The 16,337-nt window shown below is 43.9% G+C and overlaps 1 protein-coding gene across 1 annotated transcript; it reads left to right on the top strand.

Annotated features, from left to right (window-relative positions):
- On the top strand, window positions 1–16,176 carry FAH (fumarylacetoacetate hydrolase). Its single transcript, XM_008491979.2, has 14 exons — window positions 1–148; window positions 2,349–2,459; window positions 3,064–3,185; window positions 4,059–4,108; window positions 5,509–5,599; window positions 6,097–6,194; window positions 6,435–6,487; window positions 7,826–7,925; window positions 8,680–8,810; window positions 9,487–9,562; window positions 10,119–10,165; window positions 11,108–11,209; window positions 12,199–12,316; window positions 15,953–16,176. The coding sequence occupies exons 1-14, from the start codon at window positions 68–70 to the stop codon at window positions 16,033–16,035; spliced, it is 1,263 nt and encodes a 420-aa protein (XP_008490201.1). The 5' UTR covers window positions 1–67; the 3' UTR covers window positions 16,036–16,176.
- Window positions 16,177–16,337: the final 161 nt, after the last annotated feature.

Raw genomic sequence — 16,337 nt, 5'->3', positions numbered from 1 at the left:
GAGAGGATCTTAGCAGCCCAGGAGGTAAAGGCTCCGCTCTGTAAACTGGAACTGCTTGGTGTTCATTATGTCTTTCATCCAGGTAGACAAGGACTCAGATTTTCCTCTTCAAAATCTCCCTTATGGGGTTTTCTCCACTAAGGAGGAGGTGAGTAACAGCAGGCTTTGTCCTTGGGGTGTTGTTTAGCTCAGAGGCTATGAATAACATCAGAGATTTCCAGCAACCTGGCATAAAGGAAAACTTCCCAGCCTGAGACACTTCCCCATGCTTCCTGGTTTGACAGCAGAACTGTAGCTGCCTCAATGTCTTTTTTTTTTTTTTTCTTACTGTGGTTATTCTGGTGGCAGCTTCCTTAAAATTGCACAAAAGGAATGAGAAGTGTTCAAACTTGAAGATACTTTGGCTAGTAAGTCCCAATAGTTTTTGCGTGGTTTTGACTGTGAAATCTTCAGATCTGCTTTAGATTCTTTTCCTCTCTCAAGAGAGGCATGGCACAGTTGGCACTTTTTTTAAACTCAGTCCCTCATTTTCTTTGTGCCTGAGTGCAATCACACTGTCACCCTTAAGCCACATGAAATAATTTACCATTAATATTGTAGCATCCAGTCCCTCTTGCACAGCATGAACTGATGTGAGGGAAAAGGGAAGGCTGTGCTCAAAACACTGTATTTTCAAGTGGGTGTCATCTGCTGCTCTGCTGGGAGTCTGCTCTTGGTGAGCTTACAGGGCTGGCTGCAAAAACATTAGGACACAAAATGTGTGCTTTGTTTCTTTCTGTGACTGACCTGTGGTGTTTTATTGGGCATATGTTTATGCAACAATGCATTAAATGTGTAAAAAATGTTTCATTTAAAGCTGTGCCCAAATGCTACAGATAGACCCAGTTCCAGGCCTTATGATCATGGAAGAAAACACAATTCAACCTTTTTTCCAAGGAGGTAGCTAGCTCCCGATTCCCATTTTCATGAGGCTCAACCTCACACCTCAGAGTGCTTGTTGGGATGGAATCCCAGACATATGCCCTCCTGGAAAAAGGGAAAGGAACCAAAAGCTGCATATTGGAAGGAAAAAGTGGAGGATTTATTTGTTGCTGTCACAGAAACTTCCTGATTATCCATGCAAGTTTTTTTAAAAAGAAAATTTAAGCCAGAAGATGGTGTTTTCTGACCTGGTGTTCTCCAATGATGAAACTGAGATGGTTCATTTAATTTCTTCCTGGATATGTGCATTGTTATCTAGCAAGTTTGGATTATTTTTCCACTTTCTCCAGTAACTACTCCAGATGAAAAAAACATCTTCAGTCAAAACTTATGAGAAGACAGGCAAGGACTCATGGAAACTATTTAGTAAAATAACTTTCTAAAAGTAGCCCAGTGTTTTAATGATTTCAAGCTAAAGCAGTTGATGTCATTCCTGACTATCTCAGTTATAAATTAACCTGACATGGCCTTTAGGTTTTTCTGCAGGAATGTTTGCTGAATCAATACTTATTATCACATTTGGTATTGTATTTGAAAATTAAAGGTTAAGAAAATAGCTTTAAATCTGTGGATTTTCATGGATGGTTATTCCTTTTCAGTAAGCTAGTTTTCTTAACTCCTGTAACTGACTTGTCTTTATTTACCTAAAGACACAAATGATTGTAATTTCTCTTTGAAGGCTACAGCATTTTTACAACCTCCTATAGAGCTGTAGCAGAGCTGCAGTGAGATGGTCTGGGCTGCTCCCCTGACCTTTCCTGTGGGAGATGAACAGGGTCTTTGTGTCTTAGGATCCATCTGTCCATCGAAAGCAACCACAGGCTTCTGGGACGGTCTCTGGAGTGCAGAGCACCCTTCATCTTCTGGGGAGAAACTGGTGCAGAAATGCCTATTTCTCCTTCCAGTGATATGTTTAGAGTAGTGAGGTGAACCAGGTCTGTGCTTCAGTTCTCCACCTGTAGGAGTAGGAATAGCATTCCCCTGCTTCACAGTGTATTTCAAGTATATGAGCTTGTTCTTGTCATCAGTGAGAAGTGGGCAACTAGGGGGGGAAAAAGAACACGGGAAAGAAACCTCTATTCATTTGTCCTATACTTCCTCCAAATGACAGGGATGGGGGAAAGGCTCTCACCCACCCCTCAGAGCCTATGGGAAATCCACAGTGATGCTCTGCCTCTAGGTCAACATTTATCAGTAGCCAGCCCCATAGAAGCATTTAATGGCAAATTGCTCATGTATCAGTCCCTTATTCATGATGGATTAAACTCACTTTTGTTTACTATTCATCCCTATGCCTGCTTTGGAGGACTTCTGGATGGAAGTATAAACTCTTGCTCTCTTTATCTCCTTCTCTTGCTGCTTTGCAGCCTCGGCACAGGCTCGGGGTAGCAATTGGAGACCAGATTTTGGATCTTGGGGTCATTAAACATCTGTTCAATGGACCAGCTCTTGCCAAACATCAGCATGTCTTTGACCAGGTACTTATCATAAAGTCTGTTGTTCTAATTTCCATCCACATTTTAGAACTATGTGTCAGAGATTTTAGAAATTTGTGGTGAGATAACAGAGATAAACTGGAAATGTGTCATGAAGCAGTCTCTGCTTCCAGACTCACACCTGCCGTAGCCAGGAGAACAGAGGCACTGGGGGTCCAAAGGACATTTCTGTGGGAAGTTTTATCAGATTTAGGCAATTCAGGGGTCTGACACAAAGCTTAAATGTTACTTCAGTCCTGCTGGTGCCTTCTGTACCTCATGGCAAGGAATCAGATGGGATTTTAATGATGGTGGACTTCATTAAAGGTAAAGGTAAACACAAATGACTTCTGCTTACAGGTAGTTGAGATACCAAAGCCATTGCACCTATAATAGTGCATTAGAGTGGGCATCATGCAGAGGCAGCAGGTCCTGCCTCAGAGGAGTTGTGGTGGGAGGATGGGAGAGCATGGGCAAGCTGGGCAGCCACCATGGCATAACCCTGGCTCATGGGCTTCCAACCTGGGGATGAAAGTGCAGGACATCTTCTACAGATACAAAAGGTAAGCAGAACATGTTTTATCTGCCTCTCTGTGTCATGTGTCAGCCTACTCTGAATGCCTTCATGGGGCTGGGCCGGGCGGCATGGATGGAGGCGAGGGCTTTTCTCCAGAAGCTGCTGTCAGCTGGAGAGCCAACCCTGAGGGACAACGTGGAGCTGCGGAGGAGGTGAGCAGAGAGGTCTGAATGTGGCCACCTGCCTCCCACACAGGAAGTTGGGCATATTGAGAGAGCCAGGGTGTCACTCTCTGTCTGGAAAGACTGAGCTCTGCTCGGGTCTCCTCTGCATCTCCCCCAGCACTGCACAGCCTGGAGCATTTTCTGGTGCAGAGAGACCACTCCCATTGCTCCCCATCCGTCATCCAAACCATCTGACTTGGCTAAAACCAACCCTGTTGTGGTAATTTGGCTTCAGACATGGGGCAGTGCAGTGGTGTGGGAGTGGCAGGGGAGGACTCTGCTCCTCTCTGTTGTGTGCTGATGGAAAATGTGTGTGTCCATTAATCACACACCTTGTTTGTTCAGAGTGATGCTTTAAACACTCCAACCTCCTGCCCTGGCAGCAGGCAGACACCATTCCTCCCTGTCTTGCCAGGCTGATTTAGGCTCATGCATGCAGGAGAGGGCTTGAACCACTGCTTGACATAGGGACCTTCCCTGAGCAGATATGGCAGCTCTATCAGGCACCCCAAGAACCACATTCCATAAAATCAACCTTTCCATGCAGCAGGAATCGGGCATCTCTCTCTGTCCCTTGGGAAAGCACCTGGCTGCTCACTGCTCTTCCTCCCTGCCCACTCCACCCTCACCCATGCTCCTGTTGGGCTCAGGAGCAGCAGCCTGCACAGGTCCCTTTGTTTTTCTGCAAGGTTTTTTTTTGGGTTTTTTTGCTGCAAGCCTTTGCAAAACAACTTAAGGAAAGAGCCAGGAGACAATCAGCCCCTTACCTCCCTATCAACCACTTAAGGGTGAGAGCTGCAAGTTTTCTGAGGGATGAGGTAATTTTTTTTTCTTTTTTTTTTTTTTTCTTTTCCATTTCAGAGCGTTTGTAGCTCAGGCTTCTGCGAGGATGCACCTGCCAGCCCACATCGGTGAGTCCCTGCCCGGCACTGCCCTCTGCTCCTCCCCAGAGAAACTGCTTTGCTGCCAGCTTGCTCAGACAGACAGATCATAGCTGCAGCAGGGAATGGGTTTGGCAGGAGCCAGAAGTAGATTATTGTACGTAATGAAGGGTAAGTGCTGTCTGTGGCACATGAATAAAAGCCCGGGGAAGCTCAACAGCAGCCAGAAAATTCCTGGATGCCATTTTCACTCAATCAGGTTTGTCTGGTGGCACGAAACTCCTGTCATCAGATTGGCATCACCATAGGCCTTTGTGGCTACAGCCAGGGAAGTAACATTTTTTCCACTTTTCCATTTGCTGTAAGAAAATAATAAAGATATTCCAAAATTCTACAAGGCAGATAGTCCAGCATAGCTTCATAAATAAGCACAAGTGTCCACTGCCAGGCTATTACACTGCATCCCAAACCTTACCTCCACTCCCATGAGACTATGAACTGCTTTGGAATTAGTGTGTCCATGAAGATATATAAACATTTTCCTCTTTTTAACAGAAAAAACAACAACAACTTGATCAATATCACTCCAGGGGGTTGACCTTCACTGGAGCAGTGATGTGAACTTGCCCAATTCCCAGCTAAGCCAGGCTCCCACTGGGCTTTGGCTTCCTGTGGGGCACAGTCCTGGTCTGGGACAAAGTTTAACCTTGAGGAACTATGATGAACTTCCATAAATGTGATAACTCCCTGCAAATACTTTCAGGTTGAATGTGTCAAAATCCTGCTGTCTCCTGGCACTTGTGAGTGATGTGAATACAGCCACTGCCCTGGTCCAGCTCTGTCCTAAGCACGATTTGTGGTTGTCTGGAGGACAAGTATCCTCTGCTGGGGCTGCAAGAGAACTTACTGAGCTTGCAAAACAGCTTAATGTCGTGTCAATGCCCCCTCACAAGTGAAGGTTTTTTCCCCCAAACCCTCTGATCTGCCGTGCAGCTGGGAGGTGGGAGCTGTTTGCAGGGATGGCAGCAGAGGGCAGCAGATGTCCTGAGCATCAGCCGCTTCCCTCCGCGTGGGTACCAGGGGCAGGGCGGAACGAGCAGTGGGAACTGGTTTGCCCATGGGAGGTTGGCTGCTTCTTTATGTCCTTGGGATTTTTCTCCTCTCTTCTCTACCAGAGGCTTCAAAAAACAAACAAAAAAATAACAGTTTTGTATACATACTTTATGGGTGAACTGTTATCACCGCCTCTATGCTATTAATTACATCCCTGTGCTAATAAACTTAAATGTTACTACATGCCTCTGCTTAGTGCTCTCAGAGTCTCACTTTCTGCTGTTTCCATCACCATCAGTGGACTGTGCACTCTGGCATCTGCAAGTGAGGGAATCTCCTATTGTTGATCCCTATTTTGTGTTTTTCTTTCCACACAGGAGATTACACTGACTTTTATTCTTCACGCCAGCATGCCACAAATATTGGGATCATGTTCAGGGGGAAGGAGAATGCTTTGATGCCTAACTGGTGGGTACTTCAGGTTTTTCTCTCGCACAATGTTATTATGATTCTATGATTCTATGATTCTATGATTTTGCCTGCCTACACTCAGTTCATAGTGGATGAGAACCTCTTGTGTCAGGAGTTCAACAGAACAGAAAACCACAATTTCCCGGTTTTAGCTGAGTCTGCACAGCCTTTCCTTGCAGCAGTCACACCAATCACAATGCAGCCATCTGGTTCAAAGACAGATTTACCTAAGAAATCAGGTTTTTACTGAGTGAAAAGAAGGCAGGGTTTAAGCTCCAAGGAATGAAGTGGAGCAGTGGCACAGAAGTGCATTAAGACAGCTACGTGGCTTTGGGTTATTGTTCGCTCACATCTTTAAGGTGAAAATGTCCATGCCAATACGTGCAGAGGTCTCTCCTTTTACTTCACACCCTTGTGGTGCTTCCATCGCTCAAATCTGCTCTGGATGGTGATGGTTACACAGCTAACCATGTTCTGTGATGCTCTTCCACAAGGCTGCACTTACCTGTTGGATATCACGGCCGGGCATCCTCTGTTGTGGTGTCTGGAACGCCCATCCGGAGACCTGTGGGGCAAATGCAACCTGATAATGGTGAGTCCATAAGAGGCTTATAATGTGGCTTCTTATTTTTTAAGTTTTTATTTTTCCTACAAGAGGAAGGACGTGGGAAGACTCGGCCAGAGCTCATTCCAGGGTCAGAGCAAGAGAAAGCCCTGACTTAAGCATGTCTTGTGTTTGCAGCCCAGGCAGCATCAGCTGTTCTGTTTCTTCTGCTCTTATTATTTCCCTATCTGCCTCCCTGTCATAAAATACTCTTTCTTCTACCCACAGATAAACCCCCTGTGTTTGGTGCTTGTAAGCGTCTGGATGTTGAGTTAGAAATGGTAAGATGGGGCTTTTTCCCTCTACCACTTAAAAATATTAAAATAGAAACAGCAAAGACTTCTAAAACTAATGTCTCATTAGATCCATTTCTGTGCCTCCCTCTGAGCAGTCTCTGCAACAGGCAATGAATTTTCCATGGGGAAAACCTTCCCTTCTGACAAGTTGCAGGGTACATCAACTCACTGAGTGGTTTGCTGGTACAACTATCAGGTTGGAAACAGCTTGTCTGGCCAGATCTGATCATCCATGCAGCAGCCTGGAAACACACAGGCACATTCTTTTTATTAGACATTACAGCTTTTTATCTGGGTAGCAGCTGCCTCTGCACTGCAGACAGGATCTTTTAATCAATGCTGGGGATTTTGGAAGTACTGTCTGCTCCTGAAGTCTAGAGCTGAAGAAGCTGTGAGTTCTTGGGAGTGCAATTCTAACTCCTCCTTCTTCTGGCTGGAAAGGTGAAACCTGTGCAATGGGTTTTGTACAGAAACATTCTTGGAAGGTGCATTTTCTAGTGGCTTAGTGCCATCCAGAAGGGGGAGTTTTATAGGACTGTTCGTTTTGATTTATGTTATTACAGTTTTTTATAAGATTTATTTCCTCTCTCCCCATTAAAAAAAAAAGACTGAAGTAATTTAATGTTGTATGCTTTGCAGATCAGTGTTATAAAGCAGGAGGCAGTGCCATAAAATGAGGTACATGAAGTACTTCCATACTTCTGCTTTGAAGCCTGAGTTTTATTGCTAGCTGCTTGTGAGAATGGATTTAGTCTGATGAAGGCTTTGGAAGAAAAAAACTTCATAATTGTTCGTGGTCAACTGAGGTTCCATGTAGACTTCTCTCTGCATGCTCAGACTGTACATTTCTAAGGGAGCAAGTGCAGGCACCCAGTTCATGACCTGTTTCACTCAGTGGGCACTTTTCTCCACCTCCCTCCTCTCCCCCTCTCCCATGACAGGCTACACACACATTCAGCATCCCTGTGCACAACTTGAAACTTTTTTTTTTTCAGCAAACAGAGTTACTTTAGTGAGCAAACCTGTTCTGCATCTGGATTGTGATGAGGAGGGACCATTTTTGTTCCTGTGTTTTGACATTGTCATGCACTTATTTAATGACTGTCTCTTAGCAACACTTTGCTCTTAAGTATTTCGAGCCTGCCAGCTTCAGGGAGGGGAAGAAAGAGAGAGTGAGCCATGGGTTTTGTCTAATTGTGTTTGAGAAAGGAATGTAAAATCCCATCCTGCCCAGCCTCTGTTGCTCACGCTTGTAACCCTTTATGCAGTACAGAATTTAGCTTCAGAAGATTCTTTATTCAGCATTTTGCTTTTCAATTTCAGGCATTCTTTGTAGGTCCTGGAAATAAGTATGGGGAGCCGATTCCTATCAGCAGAGCCCAGGAGCACATCTTTGGGATGGTCCTCATGAACGACTGGAGTGGTAACTGGTGCTGCAGGAATCTGCCTGGAGAGGGAGACCTCAGAAAAGGAGAAATGATGGATTTCAGTAGCAGAGCAGTGGTCATTGAAACCACTGGATATGGTTGAAAATGAAATGCTGTCTGGGTTTTTCAGGCTGTATCTCCATCCATCTTTGATCAATCAGTAGAGACAGAAATTACTGCTTAATGAAGATTTATTTACTTATGAGAGAGCTAATATCAATCTAGAGTCTTCCAGGCAGGGATGGAGCAACCCTAAGGATGGGGATTCCACCCGAGGATTGATTTCAGCGTCAGGAGTAGGAAAAGCATTTGGCAATCACAAATCTCTCAGTCTCTGCATAGATTTAAGCAGCCAAAAGCATAGTTAACTGGTTGAAATTGGCCCTATGGCTGGCAGAAACCATTAGCTGGCTGTAAAAGCATTAACTACCTTGGGGATAAAAATACTGGTTATAGGGGGATGGCCTATATATCAATATCAATATCAATATCAATATATATCAATATCAAATATGGCCTATATATCAATAATTTATTTTAATTATTGATAACTTTTCCTCCTAATCTACCTGGTCTAAGAAAATTGGTTTGAGGGTCTGAAAGGGATGGATTTAAACCATGATTTGGGCACGATGGCTAAAAACAGGGTAGTGATAACATTTTCAGTCCCTGCTATTCTTTCATAGGGGTGATGGCTGCACAGCTCTCAGGATACATTTAACAGCATTGTTTTGAATTTTCTCTTCCCAGCCCGTGACATCCAGAAATGGGAATATATTCCTTTGGGTCCATTCCTGAGCAAGAGCTTTGGCACAACCATTTCTCCTTGGGTTGTTACCATGGATGCTCTCATGCCATTTGTGCTGCCAAACCCTGTCCAGGTCAGCAAGAGAAGGGGTTGGAAAAAAAAGCAGTGCCTTTTTTTGTTGGTAGGGCCCAACACTGAAATCACTGAGCCAAGCACTTTCTTCATAGAGTTTACAAGTGTGATCCTGCTTCCAAATATATGAAGACAACCTGGTCCCTCTGAGTTCAAATCCTCATTGATGTTACCTGTGCTGGCACAGGGTGCTCTGAGCAGGACAGAACAATCATGTCCTTCAAAATGACTGAAAAGCAAAGTCATCAGAGAGCTTGGTAGCACTTAGCAACAAGAAAGCAGTAGAGAGAGTGTAGACTCAAGCCAAAACAATCATTTTCATGTTCAATCATTCCAGTTGTCTGTGTTATGTGGAGGTTTAGTTTAGATGGAAAAAGATATCAAAGAGTCTTGCAGAGAATTCACTATTCATAGAGCAAAGGTGTTACCTGCACTGTTTTTTGTTTGGATTAACATCTATAATGATGAGGAGGGATATCTATAATGATAGATACCACATCTACTCAAAAAGATTTTTAAAAGTATGTACATGAGAGCAAGAAAAGCAATAATCTGAACAGTAGCAATGGTGTAGTAAAGAGGGTGTGCAGCACAGCCTGGTTAAACAAGACCTCACTGGGATGGCTAGTGGAATTTTCCTCTTTGTTTATCCTTTGGTGCCTTTTATATGCTTCTAGGATCCCAAGCCACTGTCCTACCTTCAGGATAAAGAACCCTACACTTTCGACATCAAGCTCTTTGTTGCTCTTAAAGGTACAGCAATGCTGCGTGGGCTGTAGAGCCACCTAAGGGATGCAGAACCACAATGTATTCAGACAACTTGCTCTTGGCTCTGTGGGTCTCCTTTTCCATCTTTGCCCATATTATCTCTGTCAGAGAAAGAGGCAAAGCTCCTCAGGCTCCTCTTGGCCATGCAGCAGTGTGTCAAGGAGGGAATGTCCCCCAGATGATCCATTTATGATGAGGAGGGTCCCTGTGGGGTCTGCCTGCATGGGCAAGAATAAGCAGAGCACGGGAAGAGCAGATATTCCTGAGATTCTGGTGTTAACCCAGCTCATTGCCCCACTGACTGGTAGGTCCTGATATTTTTCCTTTTGGAAATGGACACCTAGATACTACCCTGGTGATATCCACACCCTTGTTTTCTTGCTGGCCTTCATTTTGGAATAGAGAATGGTAGTACTTTTCTCCTGATAGGGATTACAATGATAAAGGAAGTCTCCATCCACCCATAAAATCAAAAGACTCCAACATCATTCATCCAACACAAACTGCTTCCCTGTTTTTTATTTTGTTTTCTTTCCTCCAGGAGAAGGAATGAGCATGCCAGCTACTATATGCAGATCCAATTTCAAGGTAAGACTCTATAATCTTTCATGTGTTTGAAACCTTGCTGATGCCATCAGCTCCAGCCTTAGGCAGTTTCAAACACTGGGTTCTGCATTAGCTGAAGATCAAATCTGGTATGTTTGTGTGTGTAGGGGACAGAGGGAGAAGGATGGAGACTGGGTGATAGCTCGGCCTTACTGAAATGGAAACACCTGAAGTCCTGAGCACTGAAGAAGGGGGCAGCTGTTTCTGCTGCTCAGAGTATTGGAAACTGTGCTCATTTGGCAGGGAGAGCTGAGGACTTGCAGGCAGAGGGAGCTGCCTCTCCCTGGGCAGAGGCACAACACAGAATCAGGGTTGCAGATGGTAATTTAGTTGCAGACTTGATGCTGTGACATCGCTCAGAGTCCAGGCTTTTCCCAGCTTCTGTGGGCAGAACGGTGGCTCTGTCCCCACAGGCTGATTGAAGCCAGGCAGTATATGTACCAGCTGCAGGATTTTGCAATCAATTTTATGTTCACATTTGATTCTTTGCATAGTAATTGCCTTAATCAGCAAATCAGTAACAGGGAGATTTTTCTTTAAATTCATTAAAATACTGGACTTAATCATAGATTCTTAGTCAGCAGTGCTGGCCTTAGAGGGGAAGATGAAGATGAGAAATTACATCCAGCTGAAAGAAGAGAAATTTTAAAGGATTAAATTGCATGTTAAAGTGTTCTATAGCAGCTCCTGATCATCATTTAGAAAGCAATCAGCCAGTCCACAGAAACTTCTAGGAACGCAGCACTAAGTAACTGTGGAGTTGCTTTGAGCCTTCTGAAATTTCATGATTAAATAAGGAAACTTTTCTTTAGTGACAGTTTTACCAGCATCATCCTGAGAATGCAGTAGGTTCTGCAGAGGCTAATGGCATGCCAGAGAAGTTCATCCTTCATTTCTTTAACTTCTGCTTCCTCCTTTCTCCAGCACATGTACTGGACCATGAAACAGCAGCTGGCTCATCATTCCATCAACGGGTGCAACCTCAGACCTGGAGATCTCCTGGCCTCTGGCACAATCAGTGGACCTGTGAGTGTTTAAATAATGATGCTCCCTGAGAACTGGTTATCAGTCCAAAAATTAGCAAAAAGGGCTTTGGGCCCTGTCTTGAGCAGCCATGCAAATGTCTGCAATTCTTTCCTAGGCACTTAGGGCTAATGCTTTGGTGGTCAAAAAAAATTGCACTGAGAAGTGGAGGAGCTTTTTTGTTGTTACTGTTTTCTGGTTTTTAATGTCTCCTGTGTTCAGGTCCCTAAGAACTATTCTACTACAGATGCAAATTGTGTTCTGTGCACAAGCATCCATACAGACCATTTATGCTCTGTGAGATAGATACAGCTTTTTAAAATTTCTGAGTAGAAAGTAAGGGGTGCATGGGTATAACTTTTAGTTTTTCTAATTCTATATATTTGGAGCTAACTTCACAAGCTGTTACTCTGCATGTACTGCTACATGTGTAGTTGTTGCAGTAGGTGGGTAAGGTACTGGCACTTTCTAAAGCATCAAATGTACATCCTGCTCTGAAAGACAGCTGCAGGGTAAGTTGTTTCAATGCTGAGATACCCATCATTCCATTTTGAGCATTTCTGAAGCTCTTTTTTATTTCCTCTAAACTCTTGTACTGCAGATTGACATTAAAGACTTACAAACCTTTGCCAGCATTGCTCTTCTGAAGAACAAAATGTAAACAAAACTGTGAAACATGACTACACAAAAGCATTGGATTTGTAGAAATGCCCTCGATTTGTTTCTGTTCTTCCCATAGCACACCTAAACTGCTTTCACAGTGTTTAGCACTATGTTAAACACACCAGATAATGGCTGTAAGCCTGACTGCTTGTAGTGAGCAAGCAATTAAAATGCAAAGGAGGGAAAACATGCCAATGTATCAATGAATTAAATCAACAGCAAAACTCTATAAAGCTAATGTACTTGTGTGTCTGCTTCCATCAGCAAGTAGCTTAACAGCAGGTCAGGTAATAAAAAGTTGTTTATTTGTTAATGAACTCTCGCTTCAGGAGCCAGAGAGCTTTGGCTCCATGCTGGAGCTGTCCTGGAATGGAACAAAAGAAATCCCTCTTGGCAGTGGGCAGTCTCGTAAATTCCTACAGGATGGAGATGAAGTCATTTTGACAGGTAATGGCTGAACCCAGGGCACGTTCCTATAGATTGATCCCAGTGGTGTGTCTGATGGGGACATGGGTTATCCTCTACCTACCTGCCACACAAGCACAGCTGTCTCCTTCCTACCTGTCAGGAGACAGAAGTAGGTGGACAGAAATTCCCCTGCAATAAATGCTTTCTGGATTTGATTATTTGCTTTGCTAAGTAGTTAATGACCTTGCTATGCCTGTGCATGAGTGCTAAGGGGATGATGGGACTTCTGCCTTTAGGGGCAAAAATATCCTGGGACTAAAAGCAGTTGATGTGTTATTGCCACCAAGTCCAAGTTTGCGTGTGGAGCAGAGCTTGGAAAACACTGAAAAAAAATTATTTTGCAAATATTTAATTTGTAAGATACACATATTCAATGAAGTCTGATGCAAATCAAATATGTGGGAAGCAGCATGAAGCCTGCCAGAAAAGCTGAGCAGCTCCACTCTGAACAGGGCTGTGCTTAAGAGCTGTTCCATGCTGGGCCATGGTTTTACTTTTCATCTTGAGAAACTCAGGATTTTATGAATTAAAATCTGCCAGGGTGATTTGTGATCTAAATCCCACTCCTACTGCTTTTAAATCCAAAGACCAGTGAAAAATACTATTTTTTTTTCCTTTCCTCTCATCTTGTCAACCACTTCATGACACTGGGGTGGCAAATATTTGGCAAAACATCTATGCAGAACTTCTGATTCAAGCCTGAGGATGTCTTTGCTATGTCACCCACTGAATTTTTCGAGAATGCTTTGTGGGATGTTGTGCATCAGCAGATGAGACTCAGGCAGTGCCATACCTGGCTCTGAGCAACTCTGTCATGCTGATGTGATCAGAGAGAGTCTGCACAGAGAGCAAAACAGTGCAAGTGATGAGAAAACTTAGGGCAGAGAAAATGTAAGTGACTAATGCTTACATAGCAACCTAAAGGACACATATCTGTGCCCACTCAATCCAAGCAGAAGCTCTATGATTTTTGCCAAAACCATCTAAAATGTCTCATTTTTCTCAGGAAGTTTTTTTATCAAAACTCAATAACTTTCTTGTGATTAAAAAAAAAAAAAAAAAAAGTATTCCATCCTCTCAGTGATAGGTCTATAAGCAACTTTAGTAGTGCTGCAGCCAGAGCCCTGGTGCCTCCTGTCTGGCAGGCTACGTGTTAGCTTTGGAAATCATATTTCTGTGAGGTGCTGCCAGTTTTGCAGAGAAAGATGCTGACACAATTGGAGATTGAGATGCAATGGAGAGAGACATGGATGATGACACTGAGGATTCCCCAATACCTCTGATGCCCTTCAACCTTCCAACAGCCCAGTGACAATTTGTGCTGGGATGTGTGGGTGTCTGATGCTGCTCTCCATAAGCTCCCTGTGCATTCAGTGCAGAGGAACACTCCATCAGCAGCTCAGAGTGCCATGGTGACCTCCAGAGGTGCAGATGTCTTTCCAGTAATAATGTCAGAAGCCCTAAATTAGGGTACACTTAAGCATTATGAATGTTCCTTTGGAGTTAGATGCTGACAATGGCAATGAGCACCTTGAAGTTTGGGACCTGTGGGCATGAGGCATCCAACTGAGAGGCAAATGGTACTAGACCATGACCCATGCTGTTCTTCATGCTCAGAATAATCTGCCCTTAAATAAAAACTTTAAATTCTGAGTGTCTTTTATCTTTGCTGGCAAAGGAACTATTGCCCCAGTGGGAAGGTCTGATGTTAAACTGCCTGCTGCCATTTTGCACTGTCAAAAGTTTGTGGTTGCACTGCTCAGGGCATCGCCTTATTCATGACAGCCAGGTGCTGCCTGCTGGGACAGCTTGGGATCTGCTCCTATTTAGTGATGGATGGCAGATCCAGTGCCTTAAGGCACCCTGGAGGCAGGGCTAGTGCTATTGCATCCTCTCCCAAGGCAGTGCCATAAGCTCTTGCCAAGTGCCCAACACATAATTTCTACTCTGCAATTTCAACTTTTTGTTCTCATTCCCTTCACGGGAGCTATTTCAGAGCCCTAGCACATAAAATGAGAGAAATATATTTTTCCCAAGGAGTCTGTCTCGGGGATAGAAAATTGAGAGGGAGGGTTTGCTGGTGGTGTGCCACAGCTGGCTGCAAAAACCTCTCTGTAGCTCTTTGGCACTCTGCTCAGACCAATGCTGCTGGCAGCACAGAGCTTGCTTTGTTAAATGTGCTGCTCCTTGGTACTGCTCTAAATTGTAGTTGACAGTGGGGATAACTAAACTGGACTGAAATAATAAGCTGGGGCTCAAAGGAAAGCTGGCAAAGAAGCCTGATGGAAACTGAGCTGAGCCTTAAAGCAAGTGTCCTACTCAAGTATTGCTTACGAATAAGGATTACCTGGCAGAGAGTGGGATGGTGTCTGTGAGCAGGCTGCTACACAAGCACTTATAGACATTGCTGTCCTTGGAAAAAACTTGATTTCAGGCTGGCTGTGAGAGCTGCTCTGAGGGTTGGAGTTGGCAGGGTCTGTTCTCACCTTGCAATGACTTTGGCTGCCCTGAAGCCTGAGCCCACCCATCTTCCTCTTCCTCGAAGCAGTTTTCCACTGATCTGTGCTAAGGGTGGGGATGAGGGTTAAGGTCTGTTCTGTTCAGCTCCCTCCTGGCTTCTCAAGGGCAGCTGGCTTCTACCACATGCAGTGAGGATGATGCATTCCATTATTTTAGGAAAAAAACGTCTAACTATGAAAGCAGCCTGTAAAATACAGCACATGACAACTGTGTCCTTCCTTTGATCAGTTGTTGTTATCAGAGCTTCAGTAGGTCTCCTCAGCTGTTTCCACCCAGAATAATCTTCCCAGAAGAGCCAGAAGCCCTCCCTTCCTCTGCAGCTTTGCTAAGGGATGCTGTTTCTGGAGCAGCTGAGCTGGGCTGTGGCAGCAAGAGGTGCTGCAGCATCTCCTTCCTAATGGCATCTCATCTCCTTCCTAATGGCATCTCATCTCCTTCCTAATGGCAATAATCCCTCCCATCAGGCAGGAGCATGGAGAGATGGGATGGTCCTGTAGCTGGAGGTGCTGTCACGGGTGGGTGACCTCGGCAGCAGTCAGCAAACCTTCAATGTCTGTTTATATAACAGAGGAGAAATTAATATTTTCAGTCAGATGATGAGTTTCTCATGGAAATTAACTACTTGGGTTTAGTGAGTGAAACAGATCCTGCAAGGGCAGGTCCTGCTGTTTGAGGGGGGTTTAATGAGCATCTTCTTGGCTTTAAGTATCCCAAGCATAGTCCTAGTGCTGCTGAAAGAGAGGCCAGATTGACTTTGTTAATTGCAAGGCTGGATTAAGCAGTGAATCAGTTTGCTAGTTAGAGTGATTGTGCTGCAAGTTAGGTTTGCAAACAGAAATGCTCCACATCTTTTTTTCTCTTTGAGCCATTCACTGAACTTGCATATTGCTGTGTTTAACATTTGATGCTACTTTTGTTTTTATATATTCCTGAGCTACTTGGTCTCTTCAACATGGTTTTTTGGTTTTCTTTTAGACCATGTTGCATTTTTGAAATGTTTCCACTTCATTTTGGTCTCTTTATACCTTTATTCACTTTTATTTCTGGTAAAAGCCTGGTGCCTTTAAAGAACAAACTGTTGTTTTCTGTTCCTAGGTTACTGCCAGGGCAATGGCTTCCGTGTGGGATTTGGCCAGTGCTCAGGAAAAATCCTTCCAGCCCTGTCAGGTCCATGCTGACTGGAGGAAGATGCCATCAGAGGAGGTGGATCTCTCCCCAGGCCTCTATCAGCTGTGCTGCTTTATTACAATTTATTATTTTTATATGAGTGATTGGAATCTCATTTTTAATTATCAATAAATATCTTAATGATGAGTATCTTTGGTGTGACAAAAAAAGGATTTAAATACTAGCTTAAAAGTCTCAGAATAAGATGATTAAAATGCTAAGGAGAGATATTTTTACTCCGCTACTATATTAATAGGTTTTTTTATAACTAGAAAAAGGGACTTTGAAGTAAAAAAATATCCTGAGTATTAGG

This window comes from Calypte anna, chromosome 10 (genome assembly GCF_003957555.1).
Source record: "Calypte anna isolate BGI_N300 chromosome 10, bCalAnn1_v1.p, whole genome shotgun sequence".
Classification (NCBI taxonomy): Eukaryota; Metazoa; Chordata; class Aves; order Apodiformes; family Trochilidae; genus Calypte; species Calypte anna.
This window is presented reverse-complemented; position numbering and strand designations above follow the sequence as displayed.

Coding starts and splice junctions, on each gene's coding strand:
- FAH (XM_008491979.2), top strand. CDS start 68: ATGTCTTTCATCCAGGTAGACAAGGACTCAGATTTTCCTCTTCAAAAT. Junction 5,600..6,096: donor AATGCTTTGATGCCTAACTG/GTGGGTACTTCA, acceptor CTCTTCCACAAG/GCTGCACTTACCTGTTGGAT. Junction 10,166..11,107: donor TATGCAGATCCAATTTCAAG/GTAAGACTCTAT, acceptor TCCTTTCTCCAG/CACATGTACTGGACCATGAA.